This window comes from Nicotiana tomentosiformis, chromosome 8 (genome assembly GCF_000390325.3).
Source record: "Nicotiana tomentosiformis chromosome 8, ASM39032v3, whole genome shotgun sequence".
Classification (NCBI taxonomy): domain Eukaryota; kingdom Viridiplantae; phylum Streptophyta; class Magnoliopsida; order Solanales; family Solanaceae; genus Nicotiana; species Nicotiana tomentosiformis.
Window position 1 is genome coordinate 24470477 of NC_090819.1, and position 23329 is coordinate 24493805.

Consider the following 23329-nt stretch of genomic DNA (forward strand, 5'->3'; position numbering starts at 1 on the left):
TTGAATAAGTGCAATCTCCTCCCTTTTTCATTTTTTTTATCGCATTCTTCCTTTAACATTCCATAATTATTAGAACTCCTTAATTCTGACTTAATGCCATATCACTCCATATTCCCCCCTTTAGGGGAGTACTAACATTTAGTGCTACGATGATCTACGTATAAATGTTTTACCTCTTCATCTTTGGCATCTTTTCACATCATCGATGACCCTCACTCGCCTTGCGGTAATCCTTCTGTACCAAGGATAACAAATTTCCTTACTCACGAGGAAAACACCTAGTGTAACCGGCACCTACAGTCCCTTATGCTTAACTTTGCTCACATTGCTTGCTTTAGGGAAGCGTCTTCCTGAATGACCATTCTCTGAATTCCTCATGAATCTTCTTTTGTGGTCCATTCTATTATTGCCGGAACGCAATCTGAAATTATCATGATGTTGACTATTATTAAATCACTTAGCCCCTAATTCATGTTTAGTTTATCTTGTTCACCAGCCCATACTGATTTCTATTACTCTGGGGATTAACTCTCTCTTCTGGTAGTCGCGTTGGAGTCACGAACTTATTTCTCGAAATGAGGATATGACTTTATGACCTATACTCTTTTGTTGTCTCAAGGCCTGACTCCTCTCGTCTTTTCCTTAACTTGACTACATATCCTATAATACCGTCATTTACCGTTGTCATCCATGCATCACATCTTACTCATAACGCTTCATTAGCTCTCTTCTCATTTCCTGCTAACATTTCTGTCTATCACTTTATTTTGAAAATTTCAACAGGACATTCTTTTGCTTTTAGCTCCCCTTGCTCCATCTTTGGCTCTTCGGGTTGCCTAGCATTCTTTCTTTACTAGGGACGGGAGCCATACTAAGGTAACATTTATCCTTTCAAGGCTTCCAGTGCCTATCTTTATAGTACTCATATCTAGCTGTACTATTTTTGAGTGTACTATCTGGGTGTCTCACAAGGAGATTTTGTTAGTACATTTACAATATCCTGCGGAAATGTCAACTAACGCAAACAATCCAACCATCATTTTGGGTTACTCTAATCCCAGCCGGTTCCTGATATTCGTCCTTCTCTTAACTATTTATGTTAGCTCCCATGGAGCATAATTGAGATTAGTGTGACTAATTGTACATACCTCTATTACAATTGAAGGTATCTCAAAATGCTTATATTTCTCTGCTTGAATTGTAAATATTGTTAATCTTCATTAACTGGGTACCTCGTACCCTTCTTCATCTTGCTTCTTTTACTTGCTGAAACTTGTGTCTACCTTCCGATTCTCTTATTCCTTTTTACCATAAGAGTGGATAGACATTCTTGCTTTAGGGATCCTTATCAAGAAACTTACATGTCTTAGTACACACATGATCTGCTGAATACCTCATATTTATGCAAAAATCGAGTTCCTCTGACTCAACTCTCCCACAACTATATCTCTTACCAACTGTCTTTCTGGATGTAGGCATCGTCTTATTATGAATAAGATAGAGTTAAGAAATTGAGTTCTTACAATTGAGCTCTATCACACGATCTAGACTAAGAAGAAAGAGTGATAGTCCTAAATACCCTGTAGCCTTCTGCTTATAAGTGTGGTGCACGACACACTCATAAACAAGACTCTACTGGACACGGCTTGTAGACTCCCTAGGACAGAACTGCTCTGATACCACTTTTGTCACGACCCAAACCGATGGGCCGCGACGGGCACCCGGTACCTTACTCAACCGAGTACCAACGTACCGTATCTTTCTTATTACATCATCATATACATGTGACATACATGCCTAATAGGCCAACATGATAATTTATAAACTCAAAACATAGGCCGACAAGACCGACAAGGCCGTACAATCTTTCACGTACACGACATATGTCTACAAGTCTCTAAGAGTACATAAATGTTATAAAGGTCGGGACATAGCCCCGCTATACCAAACCATACACATCTAAATCATACTGACCAAACAAGCAGCTCCGGAGCAAATGGAGTGCACCAATATCTTCTGCTGAGCTGATCACCTACTTGGAGGACTCTCGACCTGTCTATCGAGACTTGCGGGCATGAAACGCAGCGTCCCCAGGCAAAAGGGACGTCTGTACAAATAATGTACCGAGTATGTAAGGAATGAAAATCAGTAAATAATAGACATGAGAGAAACATGGAGTAAAAGACTCGACATGTACGTTTGCATAGCTCTGTGAATCATTTCATTTTTTATAATGTCATGCATATGCGTATAAATGTCATACCATGCATAGGTATATGCGTTCATAATATCATCAAGTCTCTAAGGACATCCCATCATATTATTTCGGCCACTGTGGGCAAATCATCAACGTATACCAGCTGATCAGGTGGTGGTGCGTATATAACGCCGTAACCTTTTCCCATATCCCATATACATATAATATACATCTATATGCGTATATAGCGCCATATGGTCATGGGTCAATGTACATGTATAAATGAATGCAATGCATGAGAAAGTACGTCAATAAAATCTCTCGGAATGTCATAAGACCATTATGCCTTTGATTAATATCATTAAGTAAACTTTTTCAACTTGCGTATTTTTCTGAGACCCATGAGCAGATGATAAAATAATAAGACACATGGGATTCAAGAATATAGGCACCTCTAATACTTCTATGAATAGAGTCATTTATGGAAGTTGTGCATTTTCTCATTTCGTTTGTGTCATATAGATCATGCCAAAAGAAAGAAGGGATAACCTTAATATACCTGAGTCGATTTTCTTGACAATCCCTCTAACACACGTCAATTGTGACAACACGTAACGGCAAAATCGGAGTAGGAAAAATCCGTATGATATTCTTGAGAAAGATTACACCGTATTCCATTATAATTGCCCAATCCCACGTTCTGATATATGACTTTCATATTCTTAAGAATGAATATGTGACTTTCATGTTCTTAAGACTTAAAATTCCTTTATTAAAAGGATATGTGACTAACTTCTAGCCTTACCATGCATGATGTATTTGATAGAAGAATAATGATCTATAACCACGGTATATAGAGTCTACCAGTAATCATTGCAAGAGCACGCCCCATTCTTAAAATGGTGGAAACAGTTTGAATCTCTCAAAATAATTTCCTTTTCTATTAACTTTAATGATAACTTCATAAAGTTGTGGCAATCCAAACAAATACGGATGTTCTTTATAATCTTAATGACACTGCAGCTAACATTCTTTGCCAACTCCCACATCTCAATTTTTGCCACATAATCTAATGACTTAAAGAGTCACAATTCTTGGGGGTGGCTTACTACCACGTGGGGAGGGTCTAACTTTATCCAACTCTTTAATTTAATTGCTAATCTCCCACTAAAATTAATAATTACCCGATTATGCACATAATTAAGAATTATCTCAAATTACTTAAAACACTACTCACTTTTAACACACCTTATACACCTTACTATCATGGTCATGTGGTACCTTGTATGACACTAGTCCATAAATACCAAGTATTTTAGCTCGGGCCGTATTTTATCCCAAAATGCCAAACTTCGACGAAATTCATTTTATTCGATTCGTTTACCCTTTATCCTTCACGGCACTTACTTATCGCTCATTATAAATAGCATAAATGCGTGTAACCTCAAGATAATGTCATTCCCGAGCTTCCATTAATTTATTTATGGCGTACTTTCACGTACGAAAACATGGGGTGTTTTGGACAAAATTGTAATTTAATTATTTCCCTCATATTTAAGAATTTAAAATCACCTAAAGTTTTGATTATTTGAGTATTCCTTATTTGAACTATGTAGGAATTCTTAATATAGGACTAAAAGTTAATCGTGACCTTATTACATATAAATCTTTTCTATTTTCCTCCTTTTCCTCAAAAATGTTATTTAGAGCATTATCACCGTCCAAGAAATCAAGAAAAATTATCACGTTAATCAAATATGGTATATTTTGCTAGGATATGTGTAAGGTGATTTGTAATGCTTATTAATTATGACTATGAGCAAGTGGTTGACATTCGTGATAAATATAGTATTAACAGTAAGATTTTTTTCATGACAAAGTCATTCAAATGATACAAAAGAATATATATCAACAACATCATTCGTTAGTTAAGTGAGATAATATCCAATCAGTTGGACTCAAATAATCAACTAATAATTTTTAATTATTTAACTGTTATTCTATTTTATAACTCAAAAAAATCTTAAAATGTGTATGTTTAAAAATATATATTTTAAACACTATTGTAATGATTATATGAATACACTCTAAATCTACATGAAATGTTAATGGACTTATATACCTTTTGAGAGTAATATATTACATGGTACACTTCACATTGGATAAATAACAAAAACATTAATTTATGCCTTAGTCTCTGTGACAATCATTTTATTTTTTCTAGAAACAAATAGTTGGGTTTAAATACTGCCCAATAAATTTTTTGTACTAACTAAATCTGCAATTTGGAGTCTCCTTATGATTTCTGTATTTTTTCGATTTGAGTTCCAATATGGATAAGATGAAATTCATATTAGGTACTTGAGCAAATAAAATTTATTCTTTAAGGCCATGAAGACAATAGTATTGTTGCATGATATTTAAATATAAGTCAACATATTATTCTACATTGTCTGAGCTACTAAAGAAAATGCACGACTCATATATTGAAGTTATAATAATGCATTAGAATACTGTTGTGTGACATAGTTTTTCACTTTCTTAAGTTGGCTAAATATGATCAATATTAATTATTTTCAAGACCTTATATTTTCGTAAAATTTTATAAATAATGCAGGGGTGGCTACTGCTTTTGCTGCTAGAGACATCCTTGGTAATGTTCTCAGTGGACTCTCCGTACAGCTTTCACAACCTTTTTCAGTTGGCGACACGATAAAAGTATGTCAAAAGTTTTCTTAATCGTTATCAACATTTATCTTTTTGTTTTGTTTTATTGCGAGTATCTAAAGAGTTGGAACAGTTTATGCAAAGATTAGAAGTACATGGCAAGCCTTTATTCAGTATAACAGCTATCATGGATTGTTTAGTGTAAGGCATAATGGTGGATAATGAAAATACAATGTGAAGGCCAACTAAACACACTTTTTTTTGGGTCTATAACTTAACACACTCTGTATATCAACTATTTATTCAAGTTCTAGAGATGCATCTATTGGCATGATGTCGTAATAATGAGGTAGTTTTAGGGAAAGGAAGACAGTAAAAGATATGGAATGAAGTGCTAAGTATATGAAGACTTGCGGTGTTGAATGTGATCCTAACGGGGTTGAGTGGAAAAGCGGAAATCTTGTATCCATCCCTAGTTGGCGGAATTAGTGTTTAGTTGAGTGATATATTCTAATATATATGCGGTATTGCAAGTCAGGTCAGCTCCACTATAAGTATTCGTGTGTAGCAACATTCGCACGGATAGACTGTGCTGAGGACTTACGCTTACGCTGGCAAGATGGTTGAGGTAGGCAAGGGAGTAATACATTTATGCCTCAGGTGTCAAACTCAATCCTGCTCACTATCTGAACTTGAATGAATAATTGCCGGTCTAGTTCTGATGTATATGTGCGTCAAAAAGCAATTAGTAGGACAGATGGACCCATAAAAAGTGATTGATCATGATAACTAGAAGATAAGAGAAGAATAGGGATATTTAATTATGACTGGAAGTTAATTACCAAAACAAAAAATTATGACTGGAAAGCTGGTTTAACAATAAAATGATATCTAACTAAGAATAAAAAGAATATTTGCGCAACAACAATTATAATATTGTTCCCAATGAATAGATCTACCAGAAGTCAGAACCCAATTCCTGTTTTTCTTACAACATCTGACATTTAATCAATTCCATGGGTTGTTTAACAGCTACCTTCATTTGCAGGCTGGATCAGTGGAAGGTCAAGTGGTTGAAATGGGGCTCACCACCACATCATTGTTGACTGCAGAAAAGTTTCCCGTTATTGTCCCAAATTCACTATTTTCTAGCCAGGTGGGTTTTCTAAGTTATTTGATGCTCTACTACTTTGCTTCATTCCTTTGGTAGGTTATAATTTTGAGACCCCTTTTACTTTAGATCTCTACCCAATTTAACTTGCATGGTTGTGAATAAGGGTGTAGCTATGTAGAACCAAGGGGGTTCAATTGAAGAATCCCCTTCATCTGAAAATTATATTGCGCAAGCAAAAACAAGTTTATTTGCTTATATATAAACTGCGGAATCCCCTTTTCATAGAGGAAGATACTATTGTAATGGCAAAGGGGTTCAAAAATTGCTTTTAGTCTTACGTTCAAATCCCAAGTATGTCTGAAACTTTGCTGGCCGTGCTGGATCATGTGTCAAATAGATCTTATAGGTTATTTGCTCAGCAGGATAGCTTCTTATAATTGAAGGCAGCTTCCACTTCTTAACTTCTATCGAACAAGTGTGTCAGATACTTCCAGATATCCAGAATCTTGGTATTGTGACTAGTGTTGCTTAGTGGCAAATCTGCTCAAAACATATCTTGGCGTTACTGTGTCTATATGCATACTTCTTTTATGAGGCTGGACACTTCAATGGATCACTCAAGAGAGAGCTTTCTATTAAATCTTTTGTGAAGGAGCTGAATATAATTCATTTCTCTATCTTGTGTGAAAGTGAAAAATAATCATATAGATTCTTAATCTATGGATCTCTAACACCTTTAGTTCTTTTGGCTCTGATATTTCTTACTTTGTTGAAGTTTCCTCCCTCTCTCCACCATTTGGGCCCTAAAAAATTAAAGTAAAGAAACGGAAGCAACAGAAAAGGAGGAGAATTTGACAGACTGTTTTGTGCAAATTACAGGTGATTGTGAATAAATCACGTGCTCAATGGCGTGCCTTGGTCACTACAGTTCCTTTCCAAGTTGAAGACTTCGATAAGATTCTCCAGATTTCAGATGATGTAAAAAACATGCTCAAATCTAATCCAAGTGTTTTCTTGGAAAAGGAGGCACCATACTGCTACTTGTCTAAAATAGAAAAAACATATGCAGAGCTGACTCTTGGGTGCAACTTAAGATATGCAGTATGCCTTCTCTGTTTCAGTCTTTCCTAATGGAATTTATTTTGATATTTGTTGCTTGAGTTTCATGTCTACTTTAAATACTAGCACAATATTTATGAATTTATCTAGTGTTTAATGCTGAAATACGAGATAACTTTCTTTCAACTATTTTATAATAGTTATGTAATACTTGAACGACACTCAGAGCTTGATAATATTTGTTTACTATACCGATTTGGTGTGAATCTACGACGACAGTGGCTGCTGGAGAAGATGACGATGAGAGAAGGAAGCAAAGTATTGACCGCTGGGTAATGAAACCCTACTTTGAAGTACAAAAGGCATACAGTTGTATTAAAGAAGGGGATGGTCACGTGGGAACATCAAGAAACGTGCCCAGTTCAAAATTTGATAAAGGGAAAAGGGCACATGCTGGTGTCCAGATGGCTAATAATGTATTTAACTCAGGTTTTACACTGTCCCATAAACCTACTTACCCCACAAAGGCTAACTCTCAAAAGAAGCCTTTGGACTCTGTTTTAAGTGAGGAGGCCCAAATTCTAATTTCGGCCCAGTCCATTATGCCCAATTGGAATAAAGTGGATCCGTTTGTCGTGGAGATTGAAGCAAACTGTTTTATCCCAGTTAATGTTGCTCAAGTTTCAGAAGAGGAAAAGAATGAAGAAAGGGAAATTTCTTTGTCTCTCCTGCAGGAGAGAGAACAACTGATGAACCAAGAAGAATGTGATAAATATGAAGATGCCATGACTAATATTGATGGTGAAGGTCTACAAACTGTTGGGGTGGGAAGCAGCAAGGACATGCTGATGATAGTACAAACTGAATCTGATGGTTGGGTAATTGAGGAAGCAGAACCTCTGAAGATACAATTACAAAGCGACGATTTAGAGGGGGAGATGGATGCATCCTTATGGGTTCATCAGAATGTAATTAAGCTCAACAAACAATTTGGGGTGGACTTCCATGGCTGCGAAGAGGATGCTCTGGCTTTATTTATGAAGATTGATAGATGCAGACAAGCGAAGAGACAAGAGTCAGAAGTAGTAAATATGGTTACACCCAAAAAGAAAGGCAGTCAGGAGTTAAAATGTTTGATTTTCGATATGAAGTTTAAAAGTACTGGGGCAAGAAATAGGGGGAAAGAAACCTCAACCATGGATCAATGAATGTGAAAATCATATCATGGAATGTGAGGGGATTGAATCGTAAAGATAAGAGAAGGGTGATTAACATCTTGATTCTCAATTGGAAAGCTGATGTATATATAGAAGGGATTGTCAAAGAAATTTGGGGATCAGGGGTATAAAATATGGGCAATTGGAGGCTAGTGGCACTAGAGGTAGTATCTTAATGCTATGGGATAGTAAAATTTGGAAAGGGGAGGTAGTAACTATTGGTGCTTATTTATTGACTTGCAAATTTGAGTCACAGTCTCTAGATTTTAATTGGTATATGATAGGAATTTATGCACCTAATTGCATCAGAGAAAGGAGGAAAGTGTGGTGGGAAACAGGGGGTACTAGAAGTCTATTCACAGGGCCTTGGGTGGTAGATGCAGATTTTAACACTATCAGATTTCCCTCTGAAAAGAGGAATTGCAGCAGAATTACCAGATCGATGAATGAGTTCTCTAAATTCATCGAAGATATGGAGTTGGTTGATCTTCAATTAGAAGGGGTATCTATACATGGGCTAGAGGGAACAGTCAGGAGACCATTTCTAGGATTGATAGGATTCTGGTTAGTTGGTTGATCTTCAATTAGAAGAGGGTATCTATACATGGGCTAGAGGGAACTGTCAGGAGACCATTTCTAGAATTGATAGGATTCCAGTTTCAGTGGAGTGGAATGATTGTCTCAAAAACATCAAACATGAAATTCTTCCTAGAGTTCGTTCTGATCACACATCTTTAGTGTTAAAGTGTGGCAACTGGGAACACACTAAATCCTATTTCAAGTTCGAAAACTGGTGGTTGGAGACTGAAGGCTTTATTGATAGAGTCTAGAAGTGGTGGTCATCCTTCATCTTTGAAGGAAGACCAGATTACATTCTTGCTTGCAAACTAAGAGCTCTTAAAGGAAAATTGAGAGAATGGAGCTCGAATAGCTATGGCAACCTGAAGAGGGGAAAAAGCCTCATCTTGAACCAAATTGCTGAGTTGGATGCTGTCCAACAAGTCAACAATAGTGGAACCTTAATGAGGAGGAGATGTCCAGGAGAACAAATCTTTCCATCGAATTTGAAGAATTTGCTAAAATGGAAGAAATAGCTTGGAGGCAAAGATCAAGGGCATTATGGCTCAAACAAGGAGACAGGAACGCCAAGTTCTTTCAAAGAACTGCTAATGCACATAAAAGATACAATAACATTAGCAAATTGGAGGTGGATGGAGAGAGTATTGAAGAGCCAGTAGAGATCAAAAGGGAGATTATTGCTTTCTATCAGAAATTATAGTCTGAAACGGAAGAATGGAGACCTACCTGCAACATGAACAATTGTCCTTCTATCTCTGAGGACGAAGAGCAGACATTGCAAAACTCTTTTGAGGAGAATGAAGTCTTAGAGTGCTTGAAGACTTGTGCAATAGACATAGCTACGTGGCCGGATGGGTATACTATGGTTTTTTTTATCAAATGCTGGGACGTGGTGAAGTCAGACATAATGGCTACTATCCAGAATTTTCATTCTCAGGAGTTCTTTGAAAAGAGTTTTAATACCACTTATGTGGCATTGATACCTAAAAAGAGTGGTGCCAAGGAGTTAAGGGATTTTAGGCCTATCAGTCTCATAGGTAGTATTTATAAACTGATCTCCAAATTACTCACTGAAAGATTATAATGGGTGATGCACAAATTGGTAGATTCATAGCAAATGACATTTATAAAAGGAAGACAAATCACATATGCAGTTTTGATTGCGAATGAGTGCGTAGATTCCAGAATCAAGGAGAAGAGACCAGGAATTATGTGCAAGTTAGTTATTGAAAAGGCATATGACAATGTAAATTGAGAATTTTTGCTTGGAACTCTCCAAAAGATGGGTTTTGGTAGGAAATGGATAAGTTGGATTAGATTCTGTGTAAGCACTGTCAGATTCACCATCTTAATCAATGGATCTCTTGAAGGCTTCTTTCCTTCTGAAAAGGACTTGAGACAGGGCGATCCCTTATCCCCTTTTTATTCATACTTGCCATGGAAGGGTTCAACAATATGGTAAGAACTGCACAGGGCAATGGATGGATTAAGGGCTTCAGTGTGGCAAAGATCCAAACTGACAGGTTGGAGGTTACTCATCTTCAATATGCATATGATACCCTCATTTTCTGTGATGCAGGTGAGAACCAAGTAAAGTATTTAAGAGTTATTCTTATACTTTTTGAAGCCATTTCTAGCCTTCATATTAATTGGAGAAAAAGTCAAATTTTTTCCAGTTAGCGAGGTGCCAAATATTCAGCTGCTGGCAGGGATTTTGGGAGGCGAAATTGATATTATTCCAACCACGTATTTGGGGATGCCTTTGGGAGCAAAGAGCAAATCCAATGATAATCTGGAATGGAGTCCTGGAAAGATGTGAGAAAAAGATAGCAAGATGGAAATCAAATTACATTTCTATGGGTGGTAGATTGGTTCTCATTAACTCTGTACTAGATGCTCTCCCTACATATATGTTGTCCTTATTTCCTATACCTGCAAATGTAGATAAAAGGCTGGACACCTTAAGAAGAAATTTCCTCTGGCATGGAAATAAAGAGAAGAAGGGTTTTCATTTAGTCAAATGGAAAACTTTGACCTTCAGCAAAAAGAAGGGAGGTCTGGGGGTTAGAAACTTGAGAATGCAGAATAAAAGTCTTTTGATGAAGTGGCTTTGGAGGTTTACCATGGAGGAACAAGCTTTGTGGGGCAAGGTGATAAAGGCTAAGTATGGAAAGGAAGGATTTTGGATGACTAAACATGTGAACAATGCTTATGGTACCAGCTTGTGGAGAACTATAAGGAACCTGTGGCCAAATTTTGCGGACAAGCTAAAATTCAATGTAAGGGATGGCAGGAAAACTCTTTTTTGGGAAGATAACTGGTTGGGAATTGGTTGTCTTAAGAATCTTTTTCCAGACATTTATGCTCTGAATCAACAACATAGAGCTACAGTATATGAACTTTGGGGGGCACAAGCATGGAATCTCACATTCAGAAGACCTTGATATGACTGGGAGTTGCCTAGAATAACAGATTTCTTTAACACACCGGAGCTATGCAAAGGACTGCAGGATGGAGAAGATACACTGAGCTGGAGCCAAAATAGCAGTGGGAAGTACACAGTTAGTTCAGCCTATGAGTACCTAAACCAGGATGGAGAACAAGTCAATTTATGGCCTTGGAAACACATTTGGAGGGTTAAGATACCATATAAAGTGGCATGTTTTTCTTGGTTGGTAGTTAGAGAAGCTGTTTTTAACACATGACAATTTGAGGAGAAGGGGAATACCAGTGTGCTCGAGGTGCTACTTATGTGGTCAAGAGGTAGAGACAATCAGCCATGTGTTTCTACATTGTAGAGTGACTAGTCAGTTGTGAGATTTATTCATCAACCTCAGGGGTATTAGGTGGTCAATGCCAGGAAGAATATCTGAACTCTTGTCATGCTGGAATGTAGGGGGGAAGTGTACTACTTCAAACAAAGACCGATGGAAAATTGTTCCTGCAACTATTTGGTGGACAGTATAGAAGGAGAGGAATTCAAGATGCTTTGAAGATACCATTAGCTCTACTAAGAAAATTAAGATGAATTGTATTCTTCTTTTTTGTTTTTGGTGTAAAGCAGAGTATAGTGATGATTTAGAGTCAATTTTACAAGTCCTAGACTCCTTGCAAGAAGTGCAAGGATTATAATAGTGAGCCTTGTAAGTTTTTGTAAACTTCATCTTTTGGCTTCAAGCACAAGCTTTGTGCTGAAGATTGATTAATATACTGATACATGTTACACTGCCAAAAAAAAAAAAAAAAGAAAAGGAAGAAAAGCCATTTCTTTTTCTAAGGCCTGCCTTTGATTTCTGTAATTGATACACAACAAAATGTTTGGAACAAATGCTGACATGATACTTACCATTGAATCTTTAAGTTGTTTTGTTTGCTGTGTATCTGACGATTTCCATGTGCAATTATTTCACTGATCAGTTTCCGTTGAATCGTATGTTTTATTTGCTGTGTATCTGAGGATTTCATGTGCAATTATATCGGTGATCAGCTTATGCTTCCAATGTTTCCCTTCGGTCAGCTGCTCATGGATCTTGTTTATGGGTTTCACTTTATTCATCTAATAATTGTCTTTTATGAATATAGAGCAAGGACAAATTGTTTTCAACACAGCAGGATATTCTTCTGCAAGCAGCCCGAATAATTAAGCAACATGGGGGCAAACTGGCTGATCCATGGACTCAGTGATTCGCTGGATAGAAGATGTCTTACCTTTGAGGTTAGATATTTCTTGATTTTGTCTTTTGCATATACTCAACACAATGTACAGTTTTGAGGAATGTATACAGTTCTGAGGAATGAGTGACGCTGTAGCTTGTGAATATCTTATGCAAGCTTGTGCTGTTTGGCCAAAAAGGGGTGATCATGTAATATTTTGACAGAGCATCTTAAACATTATAGGAGCTATCAACCCTTACACTTTCGTGAAAATAAATCCTTGATACTTTAGAAAGGCTGTTTAGCTAGTTGATAGATATTGAACTGGGTGAAAGAATTTCTTCAACTTAGAATAGAATATAGGCGCATGTTTTAAAATATAACTGGTGCATCCTAAAAAACTGAATATTCTTACCTACCTCACTGTCAAGGATTGCATGGGGGTAAGGATGGTAAAAATGGTTAAGAAAAGGAAATGCATAATCTGTGTGACACATACTTGGGAATTGCTGAACAGCTGGCAATACAGTTGTAGATTAAGATTGGAGATTGACATGCATTGACACATAGAAATTATTTGTACTTTGCTGGTTGATGAATAAACCTTAATCTCACCATTACTTTCCGAATATTCAACAAAGTTTTTGATGTAGGAGTTATAAAGCTTCCGGTCTCCAAAATTGCAGCATCCTTTCTTGCTCAAGCTCTAAGCTCTTCCCCTTCCTCCGAGACCATTGCTTCTTAATGACATTGCCATTGCGATTTCATTTCCACTAAATGATCCATCTTCTTCGTTACTCTTCTCCTTAATCGCTACTCCTTTTGCTACTAGCAATCTTGCATTCAATCCTTGTTCAAAGCAAAGAGCAACACCACAAGAACATGACCGTGCTTCAAAGTTTCAATGGCTGAACCGAAACCTGCACGTACAGGGATCCTCCAATAGATAAATGTTCTAGAATTTCCGTCTTTGGTTCCCAGCCAATGTGCACCAACCCTATCTCCTCCGTTGCCAAAACCTGATGGTAAAGCATCAATGTCGTTTGTTAGTTTACAGATATGTATAGTGTAGTCTTGTCCCACATTGGAAGAGGAGCAATATCTCCTTGTAGTGTATAGTTATAAATAGGGACCCCTTGTATTGTATTTATCATCCAATATCAATAACATATTTTCTCCCATGCCTTCTCACATGGTATCAGAGCATTAGTGAGAAAAGATCGTTGTGCGTCATTCCAGCGTTAACCGGGAAGAAAGAACTTAGTCATCGTGCAATTTTTCCAGTGTCCTAAGACTTGTCTAAGTGAAAGTCACTTTCTGTCGGTGTTGTGCTAAAACCAACACCACCACGAGGTAGATCACCCTCCGACGACCAACCCCTGAAATTTTATCCGGCAGAAAAGCTGCCACGCTACTCCACGCGCCGGCAACAACAACTTTTCCGGCGAGGGTTCCGGCCACTTTCCGACCATTTTTTCGCGAAGCTTCTTCAGGACAGTGTGCTCTCCTCAAAATTCTGAGCTTACCCATCTAATTCAAATCAAATTCCGACCACTTTTATATTTTTTCGGCGTGAACAGTGACCTTTCCGGCCATTTTTTGAAAACATTTCTTCAGGACAGCTTGCTCGCAAAGGAATTCCGAGTCTATCCATCCTGGTTTCGACAAATTCCGACAACTTTGGAATTTTCGGGCGAGCTACAGTGTTTTCGGCGTGAATAGTATTTCCGGCTACAGTGTTTCAAGTTAACCCTACTACTACAAATTGTAGTGACATGGGAACCGATGCTTTGAATAGTCGGATGGTTTCTTTAGCAGAGTATATTGAGTTCCTTCAGTATAAAGCATGTAAGCAGACATCTTCTGAGATGGTTTCTGTTGTTCAAACAGGTAATAGCATGACTTGTTTCTCCCCATCTCCCCATCTTCATCCTCTGAGTCTTGGGTCATTGATTCAGGTGCATCAGATCATATTTCTGCTAACAAATTTCTTTTCACTACTATTTCGTATTCTCAATCTCTTTCAAAAGTCACAATGGCCAATGAGTCTCAAATCATGGCAACTGCAATAGGCCAAGCAAGCCCACTTCCTTCTTTACCTTTAAATTCGGTCCTTTATGTTCCCAATAGTTCTTTTAATCTCATAGCTGTTAGTCGCTTAGCCAAATCACTTAAATGCGCTGTTTTATTTCTTGATGACCCATGTTTTTATGCAGGAACACAGTACGGGGCGAATCATTGGTACCGAGCATGAATCAAACGGACTTTATTACCTTATCCTTGCTAAATCACATGGACTCACATCTTCTCTTCCTTCTACAACTTGTTCTGTTACTGATTCACCAGATTTATTACATAAATGGTTGGGACATCCCAGTTTATCAAAACTTCAGAAAATGGTATCTGGTTTATCTCACTTGTCAGCTCTAGAGTGTGAGTCATGTCAGCTCGGTAAGCATACCCGCTCCCATTTCCCTTGGCGTCTTGATAATCGAGCACAGTCACCTTTTACTTGAGTCCATTCAGATGTTTGGGGTCCTAGTCGGGTCAGTTCCACATTGAGATTCCGCTACTTTGTCAGTTTCATTGATGATTATTCCAGGTGCACTTGGATATTTTTGATAAGAAATCGATCTGAGTTGTTTTTTATTTTCCAGACCTTCCACGCTGAAATTCAAAATCAATTTGGGGTTTCTATTCGCACATTTCGTAGTGATAATGCCTGAGAGTATTTGTCTTCCCCATTTCAGCAACTTATGAAATCTCCATGGGATTATTCATCAAACATCCTGTCCGTACACATCTCAACAAAATGGGGTAGCTGAAAGAAAGAATAGACATCTTATTGAAACTGCTCGTACCCTACTCATACAATCTCATGCTCCGTTGTGTTTTTGGGGGGATGCAATTCTTACATATTGCTATCTTATTAATCGTATGCCATCTTCAGCTATCCAGAACTAAGTTCCATTCTCTGTCATGTTTCCCCACTTACCTTTGTTCTCTTTTTCACCCCGTATCTTTGGAAGCACTTGTTTTGTCCATAACCTTACTCCAGGAACAATTAAGTTAGCTCCTCGTGCTCTTAAGTGCGTATTTCTGGGTTTCTCGAGAACACAAAAGGGGTATCGATGCTACTCTCCTGACCTCCAGCGGTACCTTATGTCCGCTGATGTTACCTTCTTTGAAACCCAATCATACTTCACAGGTTCGGGTCATCACTTAGATATTTCTAAGGTACTACCAGTTTCATCTTTTGGAGATTCAGTCACTCCAGCTCCACCACCTACAGCTCCAGTTGTAGCTCCACCACTTATAGCTCCAGTTCCACTACCTACAGCTCCGGTTGTAACTCCACCACCTATAGCTCCAGTTCCTCCACATAATCCAGTTCAACCTTCTGCAGCTCCACCACTCTTGACTTATCATCGTCGTCCACATCCAGCATCAGGCCCAGGTGATTCACGTCCGCATCAGATTCTGCACCTACTGCGGACTTGTCTCCTCTTAGTCAACCAATTGCACTCCGCAAAGGTGTACGATCCATACTTAATCCTAATCCCCACTATGTTGGTTTAAGTTATCATCGTTTGTCGTCACCTCATTATGTTTTTATATCTTCTTTGTCCACTGTTTCTATCCCTAAGTCTACAGGTGAGACACTATCTTATTCAGAATGGCGACATGCTATGATTGACGAGATGTCTGCTTTACATGCCAGTGACACTTGGGAGCTTGTTCCTCTTCCTGCAGGTAAGTCTACCGTTGGTTGTCGTTGGGTTTATGCAGTCAAAGTCGGCACAGATGGCCAAGTTGATCAGCTTAAGGCTCGTCTTGTTGCAAAAAGATATACTCAGATTTTTAGGCTTGATTATAGTGATACTTTCTCTCCCGTGGCTAAAGTAGCATTTGTTCGTCTCTTTTTGTCCATGGCTGCTGTACGTCATTGGCCTCTTTATCAGTTAAACATTAAGAATGCTTTTCTCCACGGTGATCTTGAGGAAGAAGTTTATATGGAGCAACCACCTGGTTTTGTTGCTTAGGGGGAGTTTAATGGTTGTGTGTGCAGATTGCGCAGGTCACTATATTGTTTGAAACAGTCCCCTCGAGCTTGGTTTGGTAAGTTCAGCACAATTATTCAGGAGTTCGACATGACTCGTAGTGAGGTTGATCACTCTGTGTTTTATTGGCATTCTGCTCCTAATCTGTGTATTTATCTAGTGGTTTATGTTGATGATATTGTTATTATTGGTAATGATCAAGATTGTATTACTAATCTGAAGCAACATCTCTTTCAGTATTTCCTGACTAAGGATCTGGGCAGATTGAAGTATTTTCTAGGTATTGAGGTCGTTCAGTCTAGCTAAGGTATTGTTATTTCACAGCGGTAGTATGCCTTAGACATTCTTGAGGAGACTGGAATGATGCAAACCTATTGACTCTCCTATGGATCCGAATGCTAAGCTTCTGCCTGTATAGGGGGAGCCTCTTAGAGACCCTACGAGATATAGGAGGTTGGTTGGCAAATTGAATTACCTCACAGTGACTAGACCTAACATTTCTTATCCGGTGAGTGTTGTAAGTCTGTTTATGGATTCTCCCTATGATAGTCACTGGGATGCAGTTGTTCGCATTCTTCGATATATAAAGTCAGCTCCAGGCAAATGATTACTATTCGAGGATCGAGGCCACGAGCAGATTGTTGGGTACACAGATGCTGATTGGGCAGGATCACCTTTGATAGACGTTCTACGTCTGGATATTGTGTTTTAGTAGGAGGTAATTTGGTCTCGTGGAAGAGCAAGAAACAGATGTAGTTGCTCGATCTAGCGCCGAAACCGAATATCGGGCCATGACTATGGCGATGTGTGAGTTAGTTTGGGTCAAGCAGTTGCTCAAGGAGTTAAAGTTCGGAGAAATCAGCAAGATGGAACTAGTGTGTGATAACCAAGCTGCTCTTCATATTGCGTCAAATCCGGTGTTTCATGAGAGGACTAAACACATTGAGATCGACTGTCACTTTGTCACAGAAAAAATACTTTCGGGAGATATTGTTACAAAGTTTGTAAAGTCGAATGATCAACTAGCATATATTTTCACTAAGTCTCTTTCTGGTTCTCGTATTAGTTACATGTGTAACAAGCTTGGTACATATGATGTGTATGCACCGGCTTGAGGGGGAGTGTTAGTTTACAGATATGTATAGTGTAGTCTTGTCCCACATTGGAAGATGAGTAATATCTCCTTGTAGTGTATAACTATAAATAAGGACCCCTTGTATTGTATTTATCATCCAATATCAATAACATATTTTCTCCCGTGCCTTCTCACATCATATGTACAGAGCTTGTTTTTCAGTACTTCCAGACCAAGGATCTGGGCAGATTGAAGTATTTTCTAGGTATTGAGGTCGCTCAGTCTAGCTCAGGTATTGTTATTTCACAGCGGAAGTATGCCTTAGACATTCTTGAGGAGACTGGAATGATGCAGACCTATTGACTCTCCTATGGATCCGAATGCTAAGCTTCTGCCTGGACAGGGAGAGTCTCTTAGAGACCCTACGAGATATAGGAGATTGGTTGGCAAATTGAATTACCTCACAGTGACTAGACCTGACATTTCTTTTTCTGTAAGTCAGATTATGGATTCTCCCTGTGATAGTCACTGGGATGCAGTTGTTCGCATTCTTCGATATATAAAGTCAGTTCCACGCAAATGATTACTATTCGAGGATCGAGGCCACGAGCAGATTGTTGGGTACACAGATGCTGCTTGGGCAGGATCACCTTTTGATGGATGTTCTACGTCTGGATATTGTGTTTTAGTAGGAGGTAATTTGGTCTCGTGGAAGAGCAAGAAACAAAATGTAGTTTCTCGATCTAGCGCCGAAACCGAATATCGGGCCATGACTATAGCGATGTGTGAGTTAGTTTGGGTCAAGCAGTTGCTCAAGGAGTTAAAGTTCGGAGAAATCAGCAAGATGGAACTAGTGTGTGATAACCAAGCTGCTCTTCATATTGCGTTAAATCCGGTGTTTCATGAGAGGATTAAACACATTGAGATCGATTGTCACAGAAAAAATACTTTCAGGAGATATTGTTACAAAGTTTGTAAAGTCGAATGATCAACTAGCAGATATTTTACAAAGTTTGTAAAGTCGAATGATCAACTAGCAGATATTTTTACTAAGTCTCTTTCTGGTTCTCGTATTAGTTACATGTGTAACAAACTTGGTACATATGATGTGTATGCACCGGCTTGAGGGGGAGTGTTAGTTTACAGATATGTATAGTGTAGTCTTGTCCCACATTGGAAGATGAGTAATATCTCCTTGTAGTGTATAGCTATAAATAGGGACCCCTTGTATTGTATTTATCATCCAATATCAGTAACATATTTTCTCCCGTGCCTTCTCACATCATATGTACAGAGCTTGTTACACTAGCAATCTTTCAAAATAAGGATCTGGGCAGATTGAAGTATTTTCTAGGTATTGAGGTCGCTCAGTGTAGCTCAGGTATTGTTATTTCACAGCGGAAGTATGCCTTAGACATTCTTGAGGAGACTGGAATGATGCAGACCTATTGACTCTCCTATGGATCCGAATGCTAAGCTTCTGCCTGGACAGGGGAGCCTCTTAGAGACCCTACGAGATATAGGAGGTTGGTTGGCAAATTGAATTACCTCACAGTGACTAGACCTGACATTTCTTTTTCGGTGAGTGTTGTAAGTCAGATTATGGATTCTCCCTGTGATAGTCACTGGGATGCAGTTGTTCGCATTCTTCGATATATAAAGTCAGCTCCACGCAAATGATTACTATTCGAGGATCGAGGCCACGAGCAGATTGTTGGGTACACAGATGCTGCTTGGGCAGGATCACCTTTTGATGGATGTTCTACGTCTGGATATTGTGTTTTAGTAGGAGGTAATTTGGTCTCGTGGAAGAGCAAGAAATAAAATGTAGTTGCTCGATCTAGCGCCGAAACCGAATATCGGGCCATGACTATGGCGATGTGTGAGTTAGTTTGGGTCAAGCATTTGCTCAAGGAGTTAAAGTTCGGAGAAATCAGCAAGATGGAACTAGTGTGTGATAACCAAGCTGCTCTTCATGTTGCGTTAAATCCGGTGTTTCATGAGAGGACTAAACACATTGAGATCGACTGTCACTTCGTCACAGAAAAAATACTTTCAGGAGATATTGTTACAAAGTTTGTAAAGTCGAATGATCAACTAGCAGATATTTTTTCACTAAGTCTATTTCTAGTTCTCGTATTAGTTACATGTGTAACAAACTTGGTACATATGATGTGTATGCACCGGCTTGAGGGGGAGTGTTAGTTTACAGATATGTATAGTGTAGTCTTGTCCCACATTGGAAGATGAGTAATATCTCCTTGTAGTGTATAGCTATAAATAGGGACCCCTTGTATTGTATTTATCATCCAATATCAGTAATATATTTTCTCCCGTGCCTTCTCACATCATATGTACCTAGCTTGTTACACTAGCAATCTTACAAACTAAGGATCTGTGCAGATTGAAGTATTTTCTAGGTATTGAGGTCGCTCAGTCTAGCTCAGGTATTGTTATTTCACAGCGGAAATATGCCTTAGACATTCTTGAGGAGACTGGAATGATGCAGACCTATTGACTCTCCTATGGATTCGAATGCTAAGCTTCTGCCTAGACAGGGGGAGCCTCTTAGAGACCCTACGAGATATAGGAGGTTAGTTGGCAAATTGAATTACCTCACAGTGACTAGACCTGCCATTTCTTTTCCGGCGAGTGTTGTAAGTCATTTTATGGATTCTCCCTGTGATAGTCACTGGGATGCAGTTGTTCGCATTCTTCGATATATAAATTCAGCTCCAGGCAAATGATTACTATTCGAGGATCGAGGCCACGGGCAGATTGTTGGGTACACAGATGCTGATTGGGCAGGATCACCTTTTGATAGACGTTCTACATCTGGATATTGTGTTTTATTAGGAGGTAATTTGGTCTCGTGGAAGAGGTAGAAACAGAATGTAGTTGCTCGATCTAGCGTCGAAACCGAATATCGGGCCATGGCTATGGCGACGTGTGAGTTAGTTTGGGTCAAGCAGTAGCTCAAGGAGTTAAAGTTCGGAGAAATCGGCAAGATGGAACTAGTGTGTGATAACCAAGCTGCTCTTCATATTGCGTCAAATCCGGTGTTTCATGAGAGAACTAAACACATTGAGATCGATTGTCACTTTGTCACAGAAAAAATATTTTCAGGAGATATTGTTACAAAGTTTGTAAAGTCGAATGATCAACTAGCATATATTTTCACAAAGTATCTTTCTGGTTCTCGTATTAGTTACATATGTAACAAGCTTGGTACATATGATGTGTATGCACCGGCTTGAGGGGGAGTGTTAGTTTACAGATATGTATAGTGTAGTCTTGTCCCACATTGGAAGATGAGTAATATCTCCTTGTAGTGTATAGCTATAAATAGGGACTCCTTGTATTATATTTATCATCCAATATCAATAACATATTTTCTACCGTGCCTTCTCACATCATATGTACCGAGCTTGTTACACTAGCAATCTTGCTTTCAATCCTTGGTCAAAGCAAAGAGCAACACCACAAGAACATGACCGTGCTTCAAACTTTCAATGGCTGAACCGAAACCTGCACGTACAGGGATCCTCCAATAGATAAATGTTCTAGAATTCCCGTCTTTGGTTCCCAGCCAATGTGCACCAACCCTATCCCCTCCGTTGCCAAAACCTGATGGTAAAGCATCAATGTCGTTCAAAGCCTTCTGGGCTTCTGTAGTATCCACAGAAATGACAGTCCAAAGAGTTGTACTCTGTTTGCTATTTCATATAGTTGATTATTGGTAAATGGTAACTTTACATTCAGTACCGAATCCCACAAACACAAAAGATCTTGGCTTTTGTTTATCGAACCATTTGGAGAGCTTCTGCCCATGTGGCTGACAAGCAAGAGTTCTTTCATGCGCTGGTAATATTTCCGCCGGTAGCAATCCAACGGGAATCAGTGGCTTTCTGTTAGACTTTTTTATGTCTCTAAGTAATCACTTTATAATTCAGTGCAAGTACGTATAGCCACAGCTCTACATGTGTTCTGTATGGCATCGTGTCCCAGTAAAGCTCGGGGCGAAACATTCTCTCCATATACGGCATATATTAGTTCCAGGGCTTCATGTTTTCGTTATGCAACTATCAATGGGAAATCCACTGATGGTGGTTGTGATGTCAAAAGTTCATGTAATGGCTTTCATCTTGAACCCTATCTGGGGCAGCTCTGGGGTTTGGGGCCCCGGAGAGGACCCGTGAAGCAGCAATGAAGACTGAATTTAATGAGGGGCATATCAAGTTCTCGAGCGATATCAGCCACTCAGTGGGGAATGAAATCAGCAATGACCCAATCACAGTTTTTATCAGCAATGAAGCGTATGACGGGTTCTTGAAGGAGATCATAAGCTTGCTTCAAGTATATCAGAAGGAATGTCCAAGGTTGACTGAGCATCCTTTGACAGAAGACTCCTAATATCAAGTGATGGTAGTGGAAACTGCATTACATTACTAGTGGTGCTAAGTTAGGAGGAAGTTTAGGAAGTCTCTTATTGTTCTTGGGAGTGGATAGGAACTTTGGCTAAGGCTGTGGAGATTTGAAAAAATGGGTTCAGGTGACCAAATGCTAACATGGCACCATTACAATGTGAACATTATCTCCGCTCATGTTCTTTTTCTTTTTCTGCTTTATCAGTCTCTGCGGAGTCAAACCTTTTGCTTTATGTTTGTCTGTATTGCGTGGTAAGTGATGAATATCCCTTTATATAGGGAAAAGTTCATGCATGATGTAGCTGTATGAAGTGTACTTGCTAGCTGCTGTCAAAGTGACATAAGACCATGACAAGTTATATGGCTAAAGCACATAGATACTTTTATCTTTTTAAAAAAAATAATCCTTTACTTTGATTACGGCCACAATAAAATATAGCCCTGAAAAGTCAATGTTGTAAGTAAAGGTTATAATTTCTCGTCTAAGTACTGCTTTTTAAGCAGTTTGGACTGTATTCTTCATGCTTGTTCATTTATTTTCTGACATGTTTTCATTAAATTGGGTATTGCCAACTTTTTCCAGGGACCTGGAGGAAGGCTGGGGTTCGGTCGTGGAGGTGGAGATTTGGTGCTAGTTCCAGTGGGAGTTTTGCTTGAAATTGTTGATTTTATCATAGGATTTTTGCTGTTGAGCTATTGTTATGGCAGTACCCGAATATGGTAAATACTACTATTGGCTGTGTGCTGTTGTTGGATTTCGCTGTTGAATTTTGACCGCAATCACGAGCTTGCTGACGGCTTTTTAAGCTGAGAAAAAGTGTGGGCTTTCTTGTAGTAAATGGATGGCTGTCGCATGTAAACTGAAGTCATTCAACAATTAAGACTTTTCAGAACTATCGCTTCCACCTGACCCGTAGCAAAAGAGAGTCTTCATAGGAAAATTGTCACTGCTTGTGAACCCAAACTTTGGGGATCTATCCTGTTCAAGGATGAAGTTGGTGATAATATGTAGAATAAGATCTTCAGGTAATTCAAATATTGTGCATTTACCGATCGAAATTTTGAAATTGGATTTATGCTTTATCGACTTATTTCATGGTTCGTGCTTAGAAAGTCGATGAGATTTACTCTTCTTTTTGATGCCTGTCGCCCTCATGGCATTTGGCCATCTCTCTAGCTGTAATGCTTTTATTAACACTTGGTAGCTTTTCTGATCTACCCGTTTAGTAGGTGGCTGGAACAGCCTTTCGACCACTAGATCTCGTGTTTCCTCGTGGGT

The 23329-nt window shown here is 38.8% G+C and overlaps 1 protein-coding gene and 1 pseudogene across 4 annotated transcripts in view; one reads left to right on the top strand and one right to left on the bottom strand.

Annotated features, from left to right (window-relative positions):
- The window catches only part of LOC104098728 (mechanosensitive ion channel protein 1, mitochondrial-like), a 31043-nt gene extending 7917 nt beyond the window's left edge, over window positions 1–23126 (top strand). For all 4 annotated transcript variants that reach the window (XM_070182185.1, XM_070182186.1, XM_070182184.1 and 1 more), the window contains 5 exons: window positions 4815–4915; window positions 5913–6020; window positions 6858–7079; window positions 12416–12548; window positions 22634–23126. In XM_070182185.1, coding sequence (XP_070038286.1) covers window positions 4815–4915; window positions 5913–6020; window positions 6858–7079; window positions 12416–12517 — 533 coding nt within the window. In that variant the 3' untranslated portion in view covers window positions 12518–12548; window positions 22634–23126. The remainder of the gene's footprint in view (window positions 1–4814; window positions 4916–5912; window positions 6021–6857; window positions 7080–12415; window positions 12549–22633) is intronic.
- Window positions 12776–22228, bottom strand: LOC117273857 (putative UDP-rhamnose:rhamnosyltransferase 1; annotated as a pseudogene).
- Window positions 23127–23329: the final 203 nt, after the last annotated feature.